General features: G+C 30.4%; 1 protein-coding gene across 1 annotated transcript in view; it reads right to left on the reverse strand.

The window, feature by feature from the left end:
* LOC107449740 (uncharacterized) overlaps positions 1–21,994 on the reverse strand; it is a 40,499-nt gene that overhangs the window by 14,876 nt on the left and 3,629 nt on the right. Inside the window, exon 2 of the mRNA XM_016065370.4 lies at positions 14,548–15,563. Coding sequence (XP_015920856.2) covers positions 14,548–14,836 — 289 coding nt within the window. The 5' untranslated portion in view covers positions 14,837–15,563. The remainder of the gene's footprint in view (positions 1–14,547; positions 15,564–21,994) is intronic.

Consider the following 21,994-nt stretch of genomic DNA (forward strand, 5'->3'; position numbering starts at 1 on the left):
TCAGCAATAATTATGAATATCACGTTTGTCTGTTAAATAAAAATAAAAATTTATTATAAAAATTAAAAACCTAATTTTCGGGCCCCAAAAATTACGGGTCCTAGGCACGTGCCTAGTTTGCCTAGGCCTTTGTCCGCCCATGCTGACGACTCGAAATCATATAGCAATGAGGGGTCGGGAATGCTCTCCTGAGGCGGTAATGTACACAGAAGCACCATAAAGGAAAGAGATCGTAAGTGAAAAATCGTTTTAATAATACATTGAAATAAGCATAAGGTACATGGGTCAAAGTAAGTGTTGGAAGTTTCTGCCACCGGCTACAATGCACACCTCACATCTCCGGCGCATGGACATCCGAACATTCAGCGATACTCCAAGCATATCTCGAATTTCTCCGGCAGCTAATGCAATTCTTCCAACCAGCTCCTCAGCATTGTCAACAGGGGTGCCATAAGCCAGCGTTTTCATGTGACCCCAGAAATAAAAAGCAAGACATGATAGGTCGGGTGACCGAAGAGGCCAACGCACTGGAAAGCAACGCCATCTACCGTCTCTGGAAAGCATTTCCTACCCCGCATTGCTATATGATTTCAAGTCGTCAGGATACACTCTACCCCTACTAGGAGTTCTGAAACGTTTAACTGAGACACCCTGTATTTATTGAAAAATTAAGTACATAAGATAGGTTTATATATGGAATAGCAGATCCGGAGAACGACAGCTACGGCTTATCTGGCGCATACGCACTCTTTTGCTGAAATTTTTCGTGACCATTTTGCATAAATTCCGTTGATGCAGCTTTGAATTTTCTTATTGACATATACATTTGACTCTTTGAATAACTCCATGGAAAGAAATCAAATAGTATTAAATCACACAATTTTAGGGGACCAATTCTGATCACTGAAACACGACCAGGAAATAGGTCATGCGGTAGATTGTTTTATGGACTTTATCAATGAAAACGCGTTCTTCTTAGTCGTAATGTTGCATTTTAATAACCCTTCACTGTCAACTGTTTTTCTTTTTTCGGTTGTCAGCACTAAATAATTAATTTTCTATTTAATTTAAATCGTGCATAAATTCCGAAACAGCTTTTATTTATAATGTTTTTCTTTTTGACAAATATATTAATTTATTTCAATAGAATTATTTATTACAAATATATTAATTATTACAACTACATTAATCAATTTAGACAGTGACTCATTGGATAGAACGCTCGCCTCTCAATAAGGTGACCCAAATTCGAATCCAAGCGATAGCTGGTCAATGCGAATTCTGCTCTCGGCTCACTCTGACCACAGTGTTGACGTAAAAAATTCTCAGTTATAGACAGATCATGGGTTAGAATCTCTTTACCATGGGGCAAACCGTGAGAAATTTTCGAGGTTTCCTCTCGATGTAACGCATGGACGAGTTAGTTGCATCAAAAACTCCAACACGAAGCCTAGTTTGTTCCAATATAGGAGTTCTCTTGTCATCTGGGGTGGATTCAAAATTACAAGGCAATGGAGTAGAACATTAATAATCGTCAATGCAGAATCGGGCTGTTCAACGCCGGTTTTAAAATAAAATAAAATATATCTAAATAAAATGGTAAATATACATGAAAACTATTTTTTACGTGGAGTTACCTTCGGACAAACAAGTTTCTAATTTTTTCCTTGTTATTAATTTTACATTTATAAATTTCATCACATCTTTGGAACTATTAAAGCAAATTAAAAACCTTACCAATTCAATTACAATACTCAATTATTCAAAGATAAATATGCATTTGTTTAAAAAATAACTATGCATTTCAAATATGTTATATTTTTTCGGGGAAAGAAATGACATAAATTAACAGTATTAAAGAGCAAAGTGTACTTTTCTAACAGATGAAACAGCTTTACATATTAATAACCTCCTTACAGGACTATGTATACAAATCGATTTTTATTATGTATAGAAAAACCACGCCCTCCTAAGTGAAGAACTAAAACCTTGTACCATTTTACCATGAAACAATAAATCCTCCGTCCACTTAGCTATTTAAAGTTGCAAGAATTAGCTTGCGCTTGAATTAATTCCTGAAACGTTTTGGCTTTTAAAGTTCAAGGTTGAAAGTTTTTTGAGACACCTCTTATTATTTCAGCTGGGAAATCAGATTAGGTAAGTGTAATGAAAAAGACATGTTATAAATAATTGTCAAATTGGGTGTTCATATTTTTGTCTACGGTAAATTAGGTAATACATCATTTTAGTTGACAGATTCTTCAGACTAAAATTATAAAAGTTATATTTTTAGGTGGACACAAAATATATATTCATTTCGTGGTTTGCTCTAGATATAATACACTTTATATTATATAATCTAAAAAAGTTAATACATACTCAAGCAAATTATCAAATAAAAGCGTTTTTGATTAATTTATTTTCATAAGATAATTGTGTAATGAAACAATATTTAAAGGAAGAGAAAATATTGAAATGTTGAAAACTTCGAAAGAATTTTGAAAGTCAACAAAATTTTAACACTTTGACACAGAATTTTTATGAAACATATTTTTTATAATTTTTTCATTATTTTGTATTAGTTTGGTCAAAATAATTAAAAAATGCAATATTTAGCATTTTAATAATTTATGGTTTTATAATACTTCAAGAAATATCTGTGTCTTTTCTTGCGTTAAAGGTAAAATCTTCCAAACACGGCTCACTCCCAAACAAAAAAAAATTTTTCCATTTGCACCTATTAGCAATTATTTAGATCTAAGAGAAACAATCATTCATCATTGAAATTTCTTTAATTTGCAAAATCAATCATTAATAAATTTTTGAATATAAATCATATTTGTTTTTCTAAACTAGGTTTTTTGTATTTAAAATTTTTGTACAAATATAATTTCAATGATCTAACAGATTTTTTTTTAGTAACTATTAGACTGTTTTTTATAATTGAAAAATACCAACGTATATTTTTGCTTGGAATTAGAGTGTCAGAAAACCCTAAAAGAGTTTAACAAGTTTAAAAACCAAAGTGTAACAAAGGTTAACACTCCTAAAGTTAAGTTAAAAACCTTGAAGCCCAGAGATTGAACAAACTTTAAAATTTTGAAAAAATTTCAGAAGTTAACATATTAAAAAAAAAATGAAGGAATATAGAAGCATTAAAAACTTTAAAATATTTTTTGAAAGAAGTTTTGGAACATGGGTGCAACTCAGATCTGGAAGGAAAAAAATTCCCTGTGTTTTCCCTGTACGACACAATATATTAAGAGGAAAAACACAATCACTGTACTCTTGTATGAGCAATATTAGACTAACTATACTAGTTATAATAGTTGAAAAAACTTAGAGAAAAAAGGAACAGCTGAACATGATTAAAACAAAGAGTGCTATAGTAAATGAACTAGTTTAATATAGCTGAAATATCCCATAAATTGCACTTTGAGTGGTTATCATTTTTAAAAAGACGAAAATAAAAAACGAAATTCCCTGCATTTTATTGTTGTTTTAGATGATTTTTAAATTCCCTATATTTTCCAGGTTTTCCCTATTCTCCCTGTGGAGTGATCAACCTGTGGAAGTAAGTTAAAATATCTGAAAGAGTTCAGCAAAGTTATAAATTTTTACTGTCAATATACATTTTGGGAGAATCCTGAAGAAGTTAAAAACTTTAAAGGAAATTTATCTGCATGTTTGAATACTCAATAATGAATATAATCAAATATTTAGAACCCTTGTAAAGAAAAAATGGAGAATTAAAAATATAAATATTACGGATCAAAACTTAATAATTAAGTGATAAAAAATAAAAATATTTTCAAACTTTGCCAATAACAGTTAAGATCAGTAGAGCGAAGACAAAATTCAAACCCTCTAAAATAAGTTTATTTCAAGAGCACGGTAAAGGCGGTTTTAGTGAAAAGTGGCAATTAGAACACAAACTCGCACCGAATACTATCAGGTCAAAATATACAATCAGGTCAAAATATATAATATACTATCAGGTCAAAAGTATCCGGACATCCACCTAAATTATAATTCAGAGGCAATGACGTTTGGAACCGTAATCTTGTAAAATCACTACAAACTTGTCTTATTTGGAGGATTTTACTGACTTAAACTGATCAGTTTTAGCATGAAGTGGGACACCCTAAAAACTTACTTTTGTCAATTCGATGGCAATTTGATTCTATTACAAGTTTGGCTAACACTGCGGTCGGCTAGCACTGTGGATATTTTATTTTATAACCGTCAATGAACAGCCGACCCAATTTTTGGGTTTACGCCTACTAATGTTCAACTCCGTACCCTTGAAATTTTGAACCCAATCCAGAAGACAAGGGAACTCCTGGATCAAGTATTGGGAGAAATTTTCTTTCGTGGAGGACTTTTTGATGGAACTAACCCGCATTTGCTTTACACGGTGTGGAAAACCACGAAAATCTCCCACGGTTAGCCTGACCGCAACGGGACTTTAACCCATGATCCGTCTACCACTGGGGATATATTGTGTCAACACTGTGGTCGATGCGAGCTGGGTGCGGAATTCGAATCCCAACCATTACTTGAATCGAATCAGCGGGTCACCTCGTTGGAAGGCTAGCGCTCTATCCCCTGAACCACCACGGCTCACCGGGGGTATTTCGCATACGCATTGTTGCCTTACGAATATATCGCCTGGTTGGTAAGGCGTTGGGTCCGTGTCCGAGGGATCGTAAGTTCGATCCCCGCCGGCTAAAGTCTCCCCGTGAAGTAATTGGTGACTTGTGCACGCTAAATCTGTCGGGTCACAAAGTCCTCCATGTTACAATTATTAAAAAATATCATACTTCGGGGGATACTGAACTGGAGATTGATCGTTCTCTGGTTCAGGTCAAAATTACGATTTGTGGATGAATGAATGTCTGAATGGGTCAGCCTTTTAAACGGGCAATGGCATGTGTGTGGCTCAAGTCATATTCTTGTATTTAGATGGCGCCACTGAAAAACAAGAAACGCACCCTCTGCTTTAAATTCGCTTGGTTTCACCAAGTAGGCTTGCTAGTAATGGCAAGCCACGTTAGAAACAGCAACAATCCAATTTCCAACCAATCAGCGTAACTTGTACGTACTGCTATGCGTTATTGTTATCTTTAGTTTTAAAAATAAAGTCTTATTTACAAAAATAAGTGTTATTTATGTAAATAAGCCTTATTGGAAGTCATGAACAAGCCATGAAAATAAAGGTTTATAGAAATGGAAATAATGGTTTTTTATCAAAATACATTTTTGCATGTTTTAAAAGACAAAATAAAATTAAACGCCCTTAAAAATAAACAAAAGAGAACAAAAATTATTTTCCTATTTTTATTTTTACATCTAGTTCTAAAAATATTTTTAGAATTCAGGTTACGAAAGATAGATAAAACAAAACCTGTATAAATTTTTAATGAAATTATTCTATTACCTCCGCGCTACGACGAAATAAAATATTAGGATATATTTTTGGCAATTTGGAAAAATGAAATGAACTTTATGACATCAAAAGATAAAAACTTTTTTTCCAAAGAGTGAGAACAAACTGCCAACGGATTTTCTAAAACCAGACACAAGATTTTGAAAACTCCAAGTAATAGCGAAGCCATTAAAATAGTTATATTCTTTACAGTGTAAAGAAATATTTTACGAGACCAAAAAAAGCTATTACATTCCGTTCTTTGCAAGGTGCAGATAAATTTGGCAAGATATTGTGAACTCAATTTAGTCAATGTGAGGAATTTGGAACATTTGAAAAGAATTCTAAAAAAAAAAATCATTACTAGAAAGAAAAAAAAATCAATAAAACTGCCCATTTAGTTTACTTGAATGACGATTGTGCCAAATTATTTTTTACATGAACTTTAGAAAAAGTTTTGTTTGCATCAGAAACTTTAGGGGGGGGGGGAATAAATAAAGCTCTTTAAAGAACTTGAAGACTGACTGAATTTCTTTTAAAAAGTCAAAATGTTTAAAAATGAAGATTGACATTTTTTAAAACTTTATAAATGGCTTCAGAAAGAAAACAAAAAAATCTTTACTTCTGCATTTTGCTAGGTGTTTAAACCATCTTTAGAAAAAAGTTACTGATGTAAAACGTTTGGCTGTAAAATGGCTATACATACCTGTACTAGAAATTTTGTAGTAGCAATGTCATGCATTTTCTGGAATTTATTTTTATTAAGAACATCTAGACATTTTCTTGCATTAATTATTGAATAAAAATCCAATTAGGATATTTAAATTAAACGTTTATCTGCTTTTCAATAGGGACTGTGTGTTGTTATTTTGAAAGAAAAATGTGTTACTATTTATACTAAGCCTAAAAGCACTCCGTTGTGGGCATGGAGGTTAAGCCTCCACTGTTTCCTAACCAATGGCAATGTGGTAAGCATTACGTATATTTATTCTGATTACAACCGTATAAAATAGGGAAGAGAGGAGATAAAAATAATAATAAAAAGAACATCAAAGAACCAAGTTTTTTTTTTGTTTTTTTTTACTATCTCAATATAAAAGCTTTGACACCTATACTTCGATCCAATAGAAGTATTACAACTAGAGAAGACGATTACTGAAACACAGATACAAAATCTGTGTAAGTATAATTTTAAAAAGATGTAGAACATTTTGTTAGTTGATATGAACTATTCGCTTTTAACCTTTCACGTCTTCCCAACTTATGGCTCTATTTGTTTCAGATTTTCGTTGTCCATGCTCGAAAAGAATTTTCATACAGAAATTTCTAAACATGTACTTTTACGCTTTCATGTTTATGGCAGCTCACACGCTTGATATTTCAATTCCTTATTGCGAAATTATTCCTTTGAAAAAAAAAAAAAATATATATATATATATATATATATATATATATATATATATATATATATATATATATATATATATATATATATATATATATATATATATATATATATATATATATATATATATATATTGATTAATATTTGATGAAGACATGTTCTATGTGATAAGATAAGTGTTACAAGTATCTACATTTTAAAAAAAAATTATATTATCATCGATTTAGTTGTCATAAGTTATCAATTAAAAATATGCAAAATTTTCACAAAATTCTGTTTTTCATATTCTGTACTATTTGAAGTCGCTTTTCATTCAAATTTCGTAAACACGACTTCTTCCTCACAGAACTCATTAAAAATATTTTTAGATAGAAAATTTTTCAATTAACACGGGGGAGAAAAGAAATTAATTTTTTTTTGTCGATTAATTTTCTTTTTTTTACTCTTTCAACTTTAAATTTACAATTGCAAAGTTTTTAATTAACTTAACTTTATATTATACTTTTTCCTGCTAATAGCGTCGATGAAAAAAAAATTTTAAAAAAAGTAGCAAGTTAGTTTTAGAGTTAGAAGCTACTTATGACTTTCAAACAAATTTTTTACTATGTGGAAGCAAACACAACTGAAATAATTATATTTGCTTCATTAATCTTTCATGTTTGATTTGGTCGTGGAATATCTGTTAAATGACTTTAAAATGTTTCTAAACCTAAACAGAAAGCTGTCATAATTTATTTTTTCTAAAGTTCTAAGGACAAAGAAAATTAATGAAATAGGATAAGTTTTTTAATTAACATTCCATAACACAAATCTTTTATTTGTCTGCTTTCCTACAAACTAATACTTTATTATTAAAAACAATGAAAACAAAGTGCTTTTGACTTAAATATTTTTTAATTATAAACTGTCTCGTGAAAATATTTAAGAAAATAATAATTAGATTAGAAATTCATTAATCCTTTTTTATGACGCAAATCTTTTGCTAGACTATGCTAAAATTAACAGAAGTATGTTAGCTTAAAATATTCATTTGCATGATTGTTTTAGTGTATTTTTATTTTAACGTAAAAGATAGTACCGCATTAAATTTTAATTTAAAATGTAAAAAACTAAAAACTGTTTGGAAAGGTTTGAGTAATTTATTTTTGTTATTCATACATTAAAAGGTCTTGCATATAGTTTTATTTTATTTTATAACCGTCGTTGAACAGCCGACCCAATTTTTGAGTTTACGACTACTAATGTTCAACTCCGTAGTCTTGTAATTTTGAACCCAATCCAGAAGACAAGGGAACTCCTGCATTTAGTATTGGGAGAAATTTGCGTTCGTGGAGGACTTTTTTGATGGAACTAACCCGCATTTGCGTTACATGGAGAGTAAGACCACGAGAACCTCCCACGGTTAGCGTGACGGCAAAGGGATTGCAACCCATGATCCGTCGACCACTGAGGATATTTCACGTCAGCACTGTGGTCGGTGCAAGCCGGATGCGGAATTCGTATCAACTAGCCATCGCTGTGATTCGAACCCGGTTCACCTCACTGGAAGGCGAATGCTCTATCCCCTGAGCCATCGCGGCTCTGCATATAGTTTATAAGAATAAATTATAAAAATAATTTAAGAAATTCAAAAGTATTAGATTATAATTTGATTTGATTGTTAACATCACGCTAGAACTACACCAATGAATTACGGGAGTTGGACATTGGGACATAAATCAATAATTTAGACTGAAAAAAGTAGCTGAAATAAATATTTATATACCTAATTTAAATATATTTACAGTAAACTGGCTATGAAATGCGGAGGGCAACATAATTTACCGATGTATTGTATAAAAATAGCGACTACAGTTAGGCAAAATTGTAGAAAAAAATGAGACCTAACTTACATCTTTTTTATAAATATTTATAGCAATTGAATATATAAAAATTGAGCATGGATTCTCATTAAATGTACAGTGTACCAAATATATATATATATATATATATATATATATATATATATATATATATATATATATATATATATATATATATATATATATATATATATATATATATATATATATATATATATATATATATATATATCTTATATATATAAAAGAAAGTCGTGTTAGTTACTTCACTTATAACTCAAGAACGGCTGAACCGATTTAGCTGAAAATTGGCAGGGAGGTAGTTTAGAGCCAGGAGAAGGACATAGGATACTTTTTATCCCGTGCGATAAACCGTTCCAGCGATATCAGTGAAAGTCGAAATGGAATTTTCTGATTGGTTAAAAGCTAGCCATTGTTTTAAATTTTGCTATAAACGATTCAATTTTCAAATATCTTGAAGATAACAACAGTGATATTTTCTATCTTATAACTCTATTCATTTAGAAAAGTAAATTAAAGTAAATTGCATATACTTTAATTTTTAATTCGCGCTTTTCTTTATGTCAGGTGCGCACAAGCAAGTAAAATCAACGAGAATAGATTTCTTAATTGTTGGTCGTATCACGGATTCAGTACTGTGAAAACTGTTTAATAAATATAAAGACAAAAGCAAATTTCATTCAAATTGCACGTTTTCAGAAATATTTATATTTAGTACGTAATTTTAGGTTAGCAAAATTAAATATACTTTTCGAAGATTTCAGTGCTGTGACAGTTGTCATTTGAAAACTATTAGTTTGTTTGTTTATTTATGCAAAGTTTTCGAATTCATCCATTTTATTTCTTTCATTTATAAAATTGATTTTTGTTTTAAATCTTATAATTTTCATATTTCTTATTCATCTCATTTTTATTGCTCTTTTTATTATTTAAAATATGTATGTGATATTTCGATTTAGCAAATTTGCGACCACTGCCAACTTTTACATTTCTTTTTCGTTGTCAGAAAGAATATTTGCAAAAATATGCCGCCTAAGCAAATCGCTCTTAGTCGGTCGACATCTCAAGCGCGCAAAAAGAGAACTACCCGTGTTTCAGAAACATCGGAGCAACGGGAAAAAGACTTGAAACTAATCGAGAACAGAATGCTTTTGCCCGTTCCTTAGAAACGTCTGAGCAACAGGAAAGAAGACTGTCAACAAATCAACTACGAACTACACAAGCCCGTTCGTCGGAAACATCAGAGCAACGGGAAGCAAGAATGAAAACCGACCGAGAACGCATTTCGCTATTCAGACGCTGCCAATACTCTGATTTGAATTTCAGTGCATTTCACTATGATCCGACAACAAACTATAGTCTTCCCCCAAGTGTCATCATCGGAGAAATATATCAATTATGTATGTTTTGTAATGCTCTCAAATTTAAAAATGAAACAGCTGAAATTTGCTGTTCTAGAAGCATACAGAAACTACAAGATTTTACGTCGCCTGCCGATACATTATCAACCTTCGTATCAGGTCAAACAAACCAATCGAAACATTTTTTGGCGCATATACGCCGGTACAATTCGTGTTTCTAAATGACTTTATTCGGTGCTACACATATCCTGAACGAGAATTACATCCCAACATTCAAAGTGCAAGGCCAAATTTATCATCGTACAAGGATCACTTCTTTCAATGCCTAACGCAGATCATAAATTTCTACAAATTTATTTCATGGATAACACAAATGATCAAGTCAATCAACGTTGTCAGGTAAACAATGGCACTAAACGAAAAATTGTTACCGTATTACAAAAAATTTTCGATCAACATAATCAGTTAATTAGGCTGTTCACAATTGCCCTAGACTAAATGTCATCCGATATTTACAAAGTTGTTATTAGAGCTGAAAAAACACCTGTAGGCCACCACAAAGAAAAATACAATGCGCCAACATTGGATGAAGTGGCTATTGTTATAGTTGGCGAAGAATTTACCTCCCGCGATACAGTTCTTCATCGCAGAAATCGTGACGTTCAAAGAGTTCTCAGAAACGTATCGATCATATGATGCATTGCAATATCCTATTTTATTTTGGTGAGGAGAGGCGGGATATTATTTTAACATAAAATTAAGAAGTCCGCAAACAGGCGAGAAAACCAATAAGAAAGCAAGTGCAATAAGTTTTTATGCATATAGATTAATGATTGCCAAAACGCTGATAATCATACTTTAAAATGTCGACAATTAGTTCATCAATACATTGTCGATATGTATGCGAAAATTGAAACTGAACGCCTACTGTATATTAAATTAAATCAAACCAAATTACGTTCAGAAGAATGCATTCATTTACGGGATGCAATAATCAATGATGGTAACGTTAATCCTAATGATGTGGGGAAAATGATTATATTGCCGACTACATTTGCAGGGAGAAAAACTTGGACTCCCTGCAAATGTAGTATTCATACATGTCTGAGTATTCATACATGTGCCTTGGACTCCAAGGCACATGTATGAATACTCACAGGATGCAATGACATATGTTCTCGCATATGGGCTCCTAGATTTATTTATTACATTTACGGGCAATTCTGCTCGGGTTGAAATTAGAGATATTTTGTTACCAGGACAATCATCATCGGATCGTCATGATATTACAGCACGTGTGTTCAAACAAAAATGATAATCTTTACTTGATTTCATTGTGAAGCGTCATGTTTTTAGAGAGACACGGTGTTGGGTGTACTCTATTGAATGGCAAAAACGAGGATTGCCTCAGGCACACATTCTAATTTGGCTTATTGAAAAAAAACCACCTTCTAAAACTGATCAGATATCAGCAGAAATTCTTGATGTCACCATAGATCCAGTCTTATTTCAGATCATTGTCCAAAATATGTTTCATGCTCCGCGTGCATCACCATACATGTCTGTTTGAAAATGCACTAATGATATCCTAGAGAATTAACTGCTTTTTTTCACCATTAAATAAAATTTGCATTTCAAATCATAATCGCAAATGTCATTTACACACTTAAATACAAAATTCAAATTCAAATTGAAAGCGTTGCAACGCACGCAGGGTACAGCTAGTATATATATAATACTAAACATCTTCAGTTTCAATAGTGTAACAAATAAAGACCTTTTAACGAAAAATAATATCCCATCTGTTCATGAAGAAATTTTATAGCGAAGATGGAGATGGCTCGGCCATATACTTAGAACACATAGAAACAATCTTGCAAATGTTGCAAGCTCATGGGCGCCAGACGGAAAGAGAAAAAAGAGGGAGACCAAGACTAACACGGCAAAGATGCATTAAGGAAGATCTAGGTAGAGCAGGATTAACTGAATGGGAAGAAGCGCATTGCCTAGCCAAAGACAGGAGTGTGTGGAGAAAAAGCAGGGGTCTATCCAGACATTTTGCGAAAGGTTCGTTTTTATAAAATTGTGAAAAAATTACTCGAAATTTGTGAATGTAAAATAAACGTTAAGTCACATGCTTTCAACCAGGGTCCTGCTTTTGTGAATTTGTGCAAGTAGGATCCTGTTATTGCAAAAAAACTTTTTCAATGAGTTTTTAATTTGTAAAGAGATACAAGATTATGCTCAACACTGTAAAATTGTAATTAAAAAAATTTAATTTCAAAAAATAAACAGCAATTGCTGCTACTAAATTAGAGATGTAACTTACAAATATTTGGTATCTGAACGCAGAATATTCATTTCGGACGAATAAAGGAAGAATCGTCTGCTGAAGACAGAACTTACATCTGTCTTTCTTTCACCCGACACCCCTGGGAAGGGGAGTGGGGTGAAAGAAACAATAATGAAGATAAACAAATTTATGAAGGGTCCGATTAAAAGATAAAAACGAATCCATCACAAAATAATTTAAGTAAAAATATTTTGTGAAGGGTCCGTTTTTATGAAAAGATATTTTGTGAAGGGTAACGTACCCAAATTTTTTCTAAACAAAAAAGACTCGAGGCCTTATGTGCCAGTTAGGCACGAAGAGGATAAATATGTAAGTAAGAATGATTGGATCATTACGTTCTAGGACTCAATCTTAATGTTTCGAGGAGGTGATATGCTTATTAATTAGTGTATGCTTATTAATTAGTGCATACGATATTTTAAGTTACGAAATCAGACACAAAAACATACTTTATCTGGATAAACATACCTTTCTTTCGACGAATTCGGATTTCTGAGCTCCAAAATATAGGGGGACAATCTGGGAAATTAGAGTCCCTATAGTTTGTCAGGAAATCGATCCAAAGTTTGGACCCCTTAATGATAATTTTACCTTTTTGCGTAATTCGTCATATATCGAGAACTTTTTAAGCAGATTGAAAAAAATTTGCACGCAATTATAAAATTCGTTTATCCAAAGATAATTCCACGTAAACTGAGAGTAGTAAAAACAACAGGGTCGAATTATAGCATTGGCTTGGTCGATTACTGATCTCGGCTTCCCCCGGCTACAGTGTATAAAAATATCCAAGAAAAATACATCGGAAGTAAAGTTCTTATCATCAAGCTAACCGTGGAAGGTCTAAGAGGAAAGTAAAGCGAGTTTACCTCAATGTTTGATCCAAGAAATCCTTTGTTTTCTGTTAGGTTTTAAACTAACTATTTAAATACTTCACAGATGTAAAATAGCTATATCGGCAGTTAAATGGCAACAATTAATTCAAAATAAAATCGCCGTTTAAAAATTTAACCTATAGTAACAAAACACCTTTTAATATTAATTAGGATACATTTTGAAGGACAGATTAAATAGTCACCCGCTTGCTTGTTTTCGGAATTCTGAAGTAAAGAGAGAAGAAAAAAATCCTCTTAGAAGCACTACTCTCATTTTTGACGATTCAGCAAACTTTGAATTGTATAATTTGTTATTTCTGAGAATTATGTTCGACAAATCGAGAACTTCTAAATATTTGACGAAACTGTTTCCTCACTGAAGTTATCTGATCTCTTATATTCTACTTATATATTTTTTATTTAATAACTGTCGTTGAGCAGGTGACCCAATTCCGGGATTACGACTACCAATGTTCAACTCCGTATCCTTGTAATTTTGATCCCAAACCAAAAGACAAGAAAGGTCCTGGATCAGTACCCCAAGAGGTATTGATTTGTTATGGGAACATGGAGGACTTTGGGACCCGACAGATTTAACGCACATCAGTCTCCATTTAGTACACGGGGGGGGGGAGTTTTCGGCAGGCGGGGATCGAACTCACGATCTCTTCGACGTGGGCCCAGTGTCCTACCAACCAGACTATCCTGGCATAATTTACTTTTATAGTAAATATACGGAAAAAATGTTCTATATCTAGATTAATGTGATTTGAAGGGCAATAACAGTTTCCTTTTCATCCATTATAACGTCACGACCAGTTCTCAAACATTTTTTTTTAACGATTTACGATTTGTAAAATCGTAGGCACTGTATAAAGGGGTGGCAGTGTTCTCACGTGAGCAACACATATAACGGGTTCGATTCTTGGTACTAACCGAGAACTCAATTAACACACACTACTTTTCTTTTATGTTATTTTGTCTAAGCAACCTGGTTAATTAATATGTAGCATTGAGTTAAGCAAAATGCTTTTCACGAAATTTATGATGTGCTCAAACAAGTGAAGATAGCAATTTCCTAAATTTAAGTAAAATTTCAAAGGAATCGACAAAATTTAATAAAATCTGATTTCCCAATTCTAATAGCGAACATTTTACCTATTTTTAAATTTTAATTTTCAACTCCGGTGTCCTATTCAAATCGCATGAGCTGTAGCATCGATTCTAGGGTTAAAAGAATCTTACCTGGTAAATCAGGACATAAGTTGTTGACACCACCATGAGCTGGAACTAGGTAAGCCACTGAACCTGATATGTTTTGTGTTATTGTTAACTCGGGCATGAATAATTTGCCCACATCACCGGATAGCCATTGTAAGGAATGGTTTTTGAGCTTAGCCATTTCTTCAATCGATGCTTTCTCGTAGGTTAGGAATTCCCATTCGTCCGATAATAAACTAAATGTTAAAAAAAGCGTCGAAACACCACTCAAAATGACTGTAAGGCAGACAAATATACACGTAAAAATAACCATTGTGCCATTTGGAAAGATTTGTTCATATTTATGTTAATTTACGCTATTAAATTAAAAATATATAATTTTTTTGTTGTTGCAATTCTGATTGAATTTTGGCGTTTTATTTGTCAGTAGGATGGAACAATTTATTTATGTTTAAAATGTATTTACAATAATGAGTTCTAAAAATTTCAGTTTTCTTGCAAATTTTGTAAGATTTTTCAGTCCGATTTGCTGAAATGTTCTAATGATTTCTTTAAATTTTAAATTATTTTATAATTATGAGTTAAAAATAGAAGATGCTTAATAAAGTTAAATGAATTTTAGGTGTCATGTGCTAAGAATTTTATACATTATAACATTTAAAATTAATAAAGTTCTTTATTAATTTAAAATTAATAAAATATAACAAGTAAATAGTTCGAAAAATGCGAGTTTAATGAAGAGATTTATTGAATTTCGACATAAAGCTTAAGAGTTAAATGAAAAAAAAATTGAAAGATTGTTATTAAATTTTGAATTTCCCTTAAAACATTTTATAGCATATTTAAACTGTGCCATTACTTTTAGTAACTTTGGAACATTAAAAATTTAAAAACTGAAATTTTGAATTGAATATGTATTTTTAAAATTAAGTGCGATTTCTGATAAATTTCTAGACTCATTATACTATTCGACGCTTTTTTAACAATTATAAATCAAACGAATTTCACTGTTGAAAATCAGCGGGATTCTGCTCCACAATCTAAAAAAGAAAGTGACAAATGAACATAATTAATGTACAGTCAGCAAAAAAAAAAAGATATCACCCTGAATAACTTTCGTTCTAATGATCGGATTTTCACGAACTAAGTGTTAATCTTAATGGTTCCTGGGGGTGACCTCAAATATGCTAATTAATTAGTGCTAACTATTAATTAAGTTACGAAATCAGACACAAAAACGTACTTTCTCTGAATAAACATATATTTTTTCTTACATATTTTTATTCTTAACCTTCAAAATATAGGGGGTAGCCGCAATCTGGGAAATATGGTCCCCATAGTTTGGTCAGGAGAGCGATCCAAAGTTCGTACCCCTTAATGTTAATTTCACTTTTTACGTTTTTAGTCATATTTTAAAAACTAATAAAGCAATTCGAAGAAAATTTCACCCAGTCATAAAACTCATTTACCCAAAGATAATTTCACGAAAAAAATAATTTTTAATAATTGTTAATTATTTTTTATTATTTAATTAAATTAAGAATGAAAAATTTTTGAATTATAAGGTATGAATTTTTTTATACCATATTAATCTACATATTTTTCAATTGAAAAATCTAAAGTTTCAACTGTTTTTATTTATTAGACGCTGAGAAAAATTAAAACTAATTATTTTTAAAAAAATAATTTGGCGACAATGAAGAAATGATTAAATGGGGCGATTAATATTAAAATGTGATAAACTTGCGAGGAACTTGACTTCGTGCGCTTAGCAAAAAATTTCATTCATATTTTTTTCGCTAATAATCGTTTGCTTGTCTTTTCATTTTTATTTTTTTAAGTTATAAAATACGATGTTTCTTTTTTAGTCGTCTAAAATTTTATTTGCAATTTAGAAAAGAAATTTGAATAAAACATTTTATTGAATAAAATACATTTTATTCAGAGAATGTGGAGTTTTATAAAAGCATGCTTCTGATAGAATATGATTATACAACAGATTGTGCTTCTTTAATGTGATTTTTTTTTATTTTTTAGTTTTTTTTTCTCAATAACTGATAAAATTTCAATAATATACATACGAATGAATAAATTTGGAATAAAATATTCATCATTTTCTTCAATATATATTTTATGAATATTAATAAAAATACGTAGTCAACATTTTTAAGCATCTCTCACAACATCGCAAATTTCTCAAAATCTTATAGGGTAAGCTAACCAGTGAAGGAATACTTAAGCTTAGCTTGTCTTTAAAAAAAATCATAAAAATTTCAAAATTTGTAATTTTAGCTAAATGACGTATTTGTTATTAAATGCATGTCGACATATTTGTTATTAAATGCAAATTATGTAAAAAAAAATTAGATAACTTACATAATATTGTTTTAAGCTTTTGGTGGTTTAAATAATAAGTAGTAAGATAACCAAGTGAAGGAACAGTTCTTAAATTGAATAAACACTAAATTTTCCAGTGAATGAACACTTAATTTTGAGAATGTTTGATGCTCGTTAGGAATCCTTAGGCCACACAGATATCTGTCGCCCTGTAGATGCCTGAATTGACGGCTGTTAACACAGGCGGGCATTAGGAAAAAAAATTCTTTTAAGTTTTCGTGCCCCCATTTCAGTATCTTAAGGGCCTTATGAGCTCTGTTTAAAAAGAGAGTATCATATTATATATATATATATATATATATATATATATATATATATATATATGTAACATAAAAAGCCTTTTATTAATCTTTTTATGTTAGTTTCTTTGCTATAAAACAACTCCTACTTTATTACTAATTAATTATTCTATTTGAAATACTTTCTCACACTTTTAAAAGCCACATCCTGTTTCTAAATCTATTTTTAGCCAAAGTATGCATACATTTAAATAAAGATCTTTTTTCCCTTTTAAGCCGTGGGAATCACTCGAGCAAGTTCATTAACCAATTGTAATTTCTGAGATTTCCCTCTTTTCCCTAAATAGAGACATTTTAGGATTTTTTGCAAGATTTTCCCTACCAGAAAGACTGTTTGCTGATGGAGTAAACATCACTTCTTCGCTCCCACTCAACTAAGAATGATCAAATAAAAGTTACTCTGATTTAATTAAAATCCTGTGTCTGTTTTCCTGCTCGGTCCGACTGCAACATTTTACATATATATATATATATATATATATATATATATATATATATATATATATATATATATATATATATATATATATATATATATATATATATATATATATATATATATATATATATAAGAAAACAAAAATAATCATAGTAGCAGTATTTGGTGGTAAATGTAGCTTATCGTAATTGAAGAATATGCTGTGCGACATTTTATGGTGAATTTGCGAACGTAAGTTTCAGAATGTATCGAAACATGTGGATGCTATTTGCTAATCATCTTTATCCAAAGAAAACCATGTAACGTAAATATCTAGCAAAATGAAGCAATTTTTTAAACAATGAATCATACAATATGTAACATATTATTTCAATATCTTATTCTTAAGCATAACATATTTCAATGTTTTTAAAATGCCACTAAACATTCAGCAATTCATTGAGTTATAGAAAAAAGAAATATCGTAAATTATAGAAAACCTTGTGAATGTGCATTAGAATTACTATACAATCTACATTTTATTTTTCAAGCACTTTTTTTTTCCTTCAAACTTTCATGCCTAGAAGACTCGATTAAAGCTGTAAAAATCTCTATCCCTAAAATTTTGTATATAGCTATTATAAGTTACGTTAATTTGATTTTAGTATGAAATCCTCGAATAAACATAGCAAAAATAGCATAATCTAAATAATATCAGATAAAAAGTTCATGTATTTAAATTCTAAAAACTTATAAATCGATTCAAATTTTCTTTTCAAAGGAGATTAAAATAATTTTTTTTTTTTTTTTTTTTGCTTTTTGGACATAAATAAACTTAAAAATTGTCTATTGACTCGAAACTTCGAGATGTTTTCTATTAACTATTAATTAAACCTCTCAGAGCAATCACAAAACATTATTTCAATTTTTTTACAGTCAGAAATTGGTTGCCTAGCAACCTAGTAAAATTAAGCGTTTCTCTTTTGAATCAGTCAATGGGTTATCTTAAAATATTTATTTGCGCAGGCGACTTCTTTTGGCGGTTTTCTGGACTATCGCCAAATATATAAACCTTTATTGCAACCCAATTTACGACCCAATTGTTTTAAAATTTTGTCTACCCCCCCTAATTCAAGTGTCTAGATTCCAAATATGTAAAAAAAAATATATGTTTATTCAGAGAAAGTACGTTTTTGTGTCTGATTTCGTAACATAATTAATAGTTAGCACTAATTAATTAGCATATTTGAGGTCACCCCCAGGAACCATTAAGATTGACACTTAGTTCGTGAAAATCGGATCATTAGAACGAAAGTTATTCAGGGTGATATCTTTTTTTTTTTGCGGACTGTACATACAGTGCGCAAAATAAAAAACGGACCACCCTAAATAATTTTTGATCGATTAATTGGATCTTCACTTTCTAGGATTCAATCCTAGTGGTTTGAGGGGGTAATCTCAAATATGCTAATTAATTAGAATATTTGAGATCGTTTAAGTTACAAACGATAGTTTAAGTTGCAGACGATAGTTTAAGTTACAAAATCAGCCAGAAGACCAAACTTTCTCTGAATATACATACTTTTTTCTCGATGAATTCGAATTTCTGACTCTCAAAATATAGGGGGTAGCCGCTACCTGGGAATCATGGACCAAATAGTTTGGTCAGAAGAGAGACCCAAAGTTTGGGCCCCTCAATGTTAATTTTTCTTTTTGCTAATTTCGCCATATCTCGAGAAATTTTTAAACAGATTGAAAAAATTTTGCATACAATTATAAAATTCGTTTATCCAAATATAATTCCATGCAAAAACTAACATTTAGTAAATATTTATTATTTAATTTAATTACAGTAAAAGAAAAATTTAAATTGTAAAGTATACAGTTTTTTACATCACTTTAAAAATACAAAATTTGAGTGAAATCGGTCGAATAGTTATTGAAAAATCAATTTTTATAAATACTACTTTTTTTAGAATTCAATTTCTCAGAAACTATTCTACCGCCTTCACTCAAAATTTGCATTTTCGGACGTAAAATTATATTCTTTAAAAAGATACAAAAAATTGTGTAACTTACAATTCAAAAATAATAAATATTTACAAAAAGTTCCTTTTTGCATGAATTTATCTTTGGATAAACAAATTTTATAATCGTGTGCAAAAATTTTTCGAACTACTTAAAAAATTCTCGAATATCACTCTCCTGACCTAACTATTGGGACCATATATCCCAGATTGCGGCCACCCCCGTATATTTTAGAGCTCAGAGATCCGAATCCATCGGAAAAAAGGTATGTTTATTCAGAGAAATTCACCATAGCGGGCCAAACTTTCTTCCTCAAATTTTTTGCTAGTAAGCCCACTTTTTTGGAAAGTGAGTTTTCTAAATTTATATTTTTCACTTCAACGCCAAAACAATTGTCAATAATTTTTATCTCAACAAAACTTCCAAGCCAATGAAGCCATATTAACTCAAGAATTCAACTTTAAACCGTTCACTGCACACAAATTGATTCCCCAATCTTTTTAAAATATCTTTAAATGTCAAACCACCTTGTTCAATCCTAGTTTCTGGTATTTTTAATAAATTTAAAAAAGTAATGTGAAATAGATTAAAACCACTAAACGACAACACTTTTCTACATAAAAATTTATGTTATCAAAGCAATTTTAAAAATAATGTACTTTTATTTAATCGCGAGAGTTTATCAACTTGCATATTGAATGACTCAAATAATTTAGCAAAATTAACTTGATATTTAAATTTAACTGCATTCAAGGCAAGGTCAAAAAATGTAACGTTTTACTCTTTATGAATACAATAGTGCTCGATAAACCTGTTAAATACTTCTGAATTTATAAACAAACTCACTATTTTTATTAATCAAATTATCTCTCTAAGAGTTCGAATTTAAATAAATGATATTTTGTCAAAGGAATTTTGCATTTTTAGCACATATTAGCAAGGTGTAGAGATTTAAATCACATTTAAAATAAATTTTCATCATTTATAAAAAAATATATGTTTAAATAAAACGATTTTGTGTAGATTAAAATAGTAATAGAATTTTCTTATTTAAAACTTTAAGATATAATTTATAGAAAAAAACTGCCTTTATATATTTTAATCATATTTAGGAAGCTCATTAGTATAATATTCCATTGAAATTGAAACTTTTTATAAATTGAAGAGAGTTAAATGCAGAAATTGAAAATACCTCTTTTTTTTTTTAAATAACATTTAATACCATAATTGGCATGTCTTACTGAACTCTTTTTTTTAAAACAATTTTTACAGTAGAAAAATAGTAAATAAGCATAAGAAATGTTTCATTCTTAAACTAAGAAGTTGCATTCATTGGTAATTTATAGATGCTGTAAATATACAACAAAACAAGTGACAAATAATTAAACATATAAATTTTACGTTTCAAGTAAATCTACACTTGTAATCTCGTTTAAAAATAATCAATTCAATACAACAAACTTAAAATTAAGATTTCAATTTTTTATAAAAAAATTCCGGTAAAACCAGTTTTCTTTTTTACAATCCTGGTTTTATTAAAACTCTATTTTTGAGTCGGTAGGTTAGATTTCTTACAGTTCTAATGTAACGATCTTATTAAAATTCCGCACAATTCTTCTAGCTAGAGAGAATTGATTAAATACTGAGCCAGTGGCGTAGCGAGGGGGGAGCAAGGGGGTGCATCATGCCCCGGGCGCTACTCATAAGGGGGCGCCAAATGGTCAGCAAAACAAAAAAAATTGTTGGATAATTTTTATTTTTATTATACTTTATTTGTGGAAAATATATTTTAAATTTAGTGCCAGTGAAATATAATAAATGCTAATTCGTAAATAAAAAGGAACACTAATCAAACTGTAATAATATATTCATAATAGAAATGACACGTCTTTTCTAATGGCAGGGCTGACATTCTGAAAATAGTGTTCTGAAAGAAGTACAAACATTATTTCTTTCAGAACACTATTTATTTCTATTTCTATCAATTAAGTGACCTTAATTTCAAATTTGGATTTCTATTAGACGTTGAAAATTTATTAAACAAGGATAATGTTGATAACGACCTTGAAATTTTTTAAAAAAATTTGGATGAATTTTATAATACAGATTTCAATGGAATAGAACTCTTTATCGAAGTATGTGACTGCAAAATGTTACTCCGCAGTAGAAAAGAAATTGAACTTAAAACTCCATTAGAATCTTTTACTTTTATAATCCCGTATGGAGAAGATGTTTTTCCAAACCTGAGAGTGGCACTTCAAATACTCCTGACTATCTCAGTATCAATTGCTAGCTGCAAATGGTCATTCAGCAAATTAAAATTAATTTT

Source organism: Parasteatoda tepidariorum, chromosome 7, assembly GCF_982258835.1.
Source record: "Parasteatoda tepidariorum strain Cologne lab strain chromosome 7, Ptep-v5.0, whole genome shotgun sequence".
Taxonomy (NCBI): Eukaryota; Metazoa; Arthropoda; class Arachnida; order Araneae; family Theridiidae; genus Parasteatoda; species Parasteatoda tepidariorum.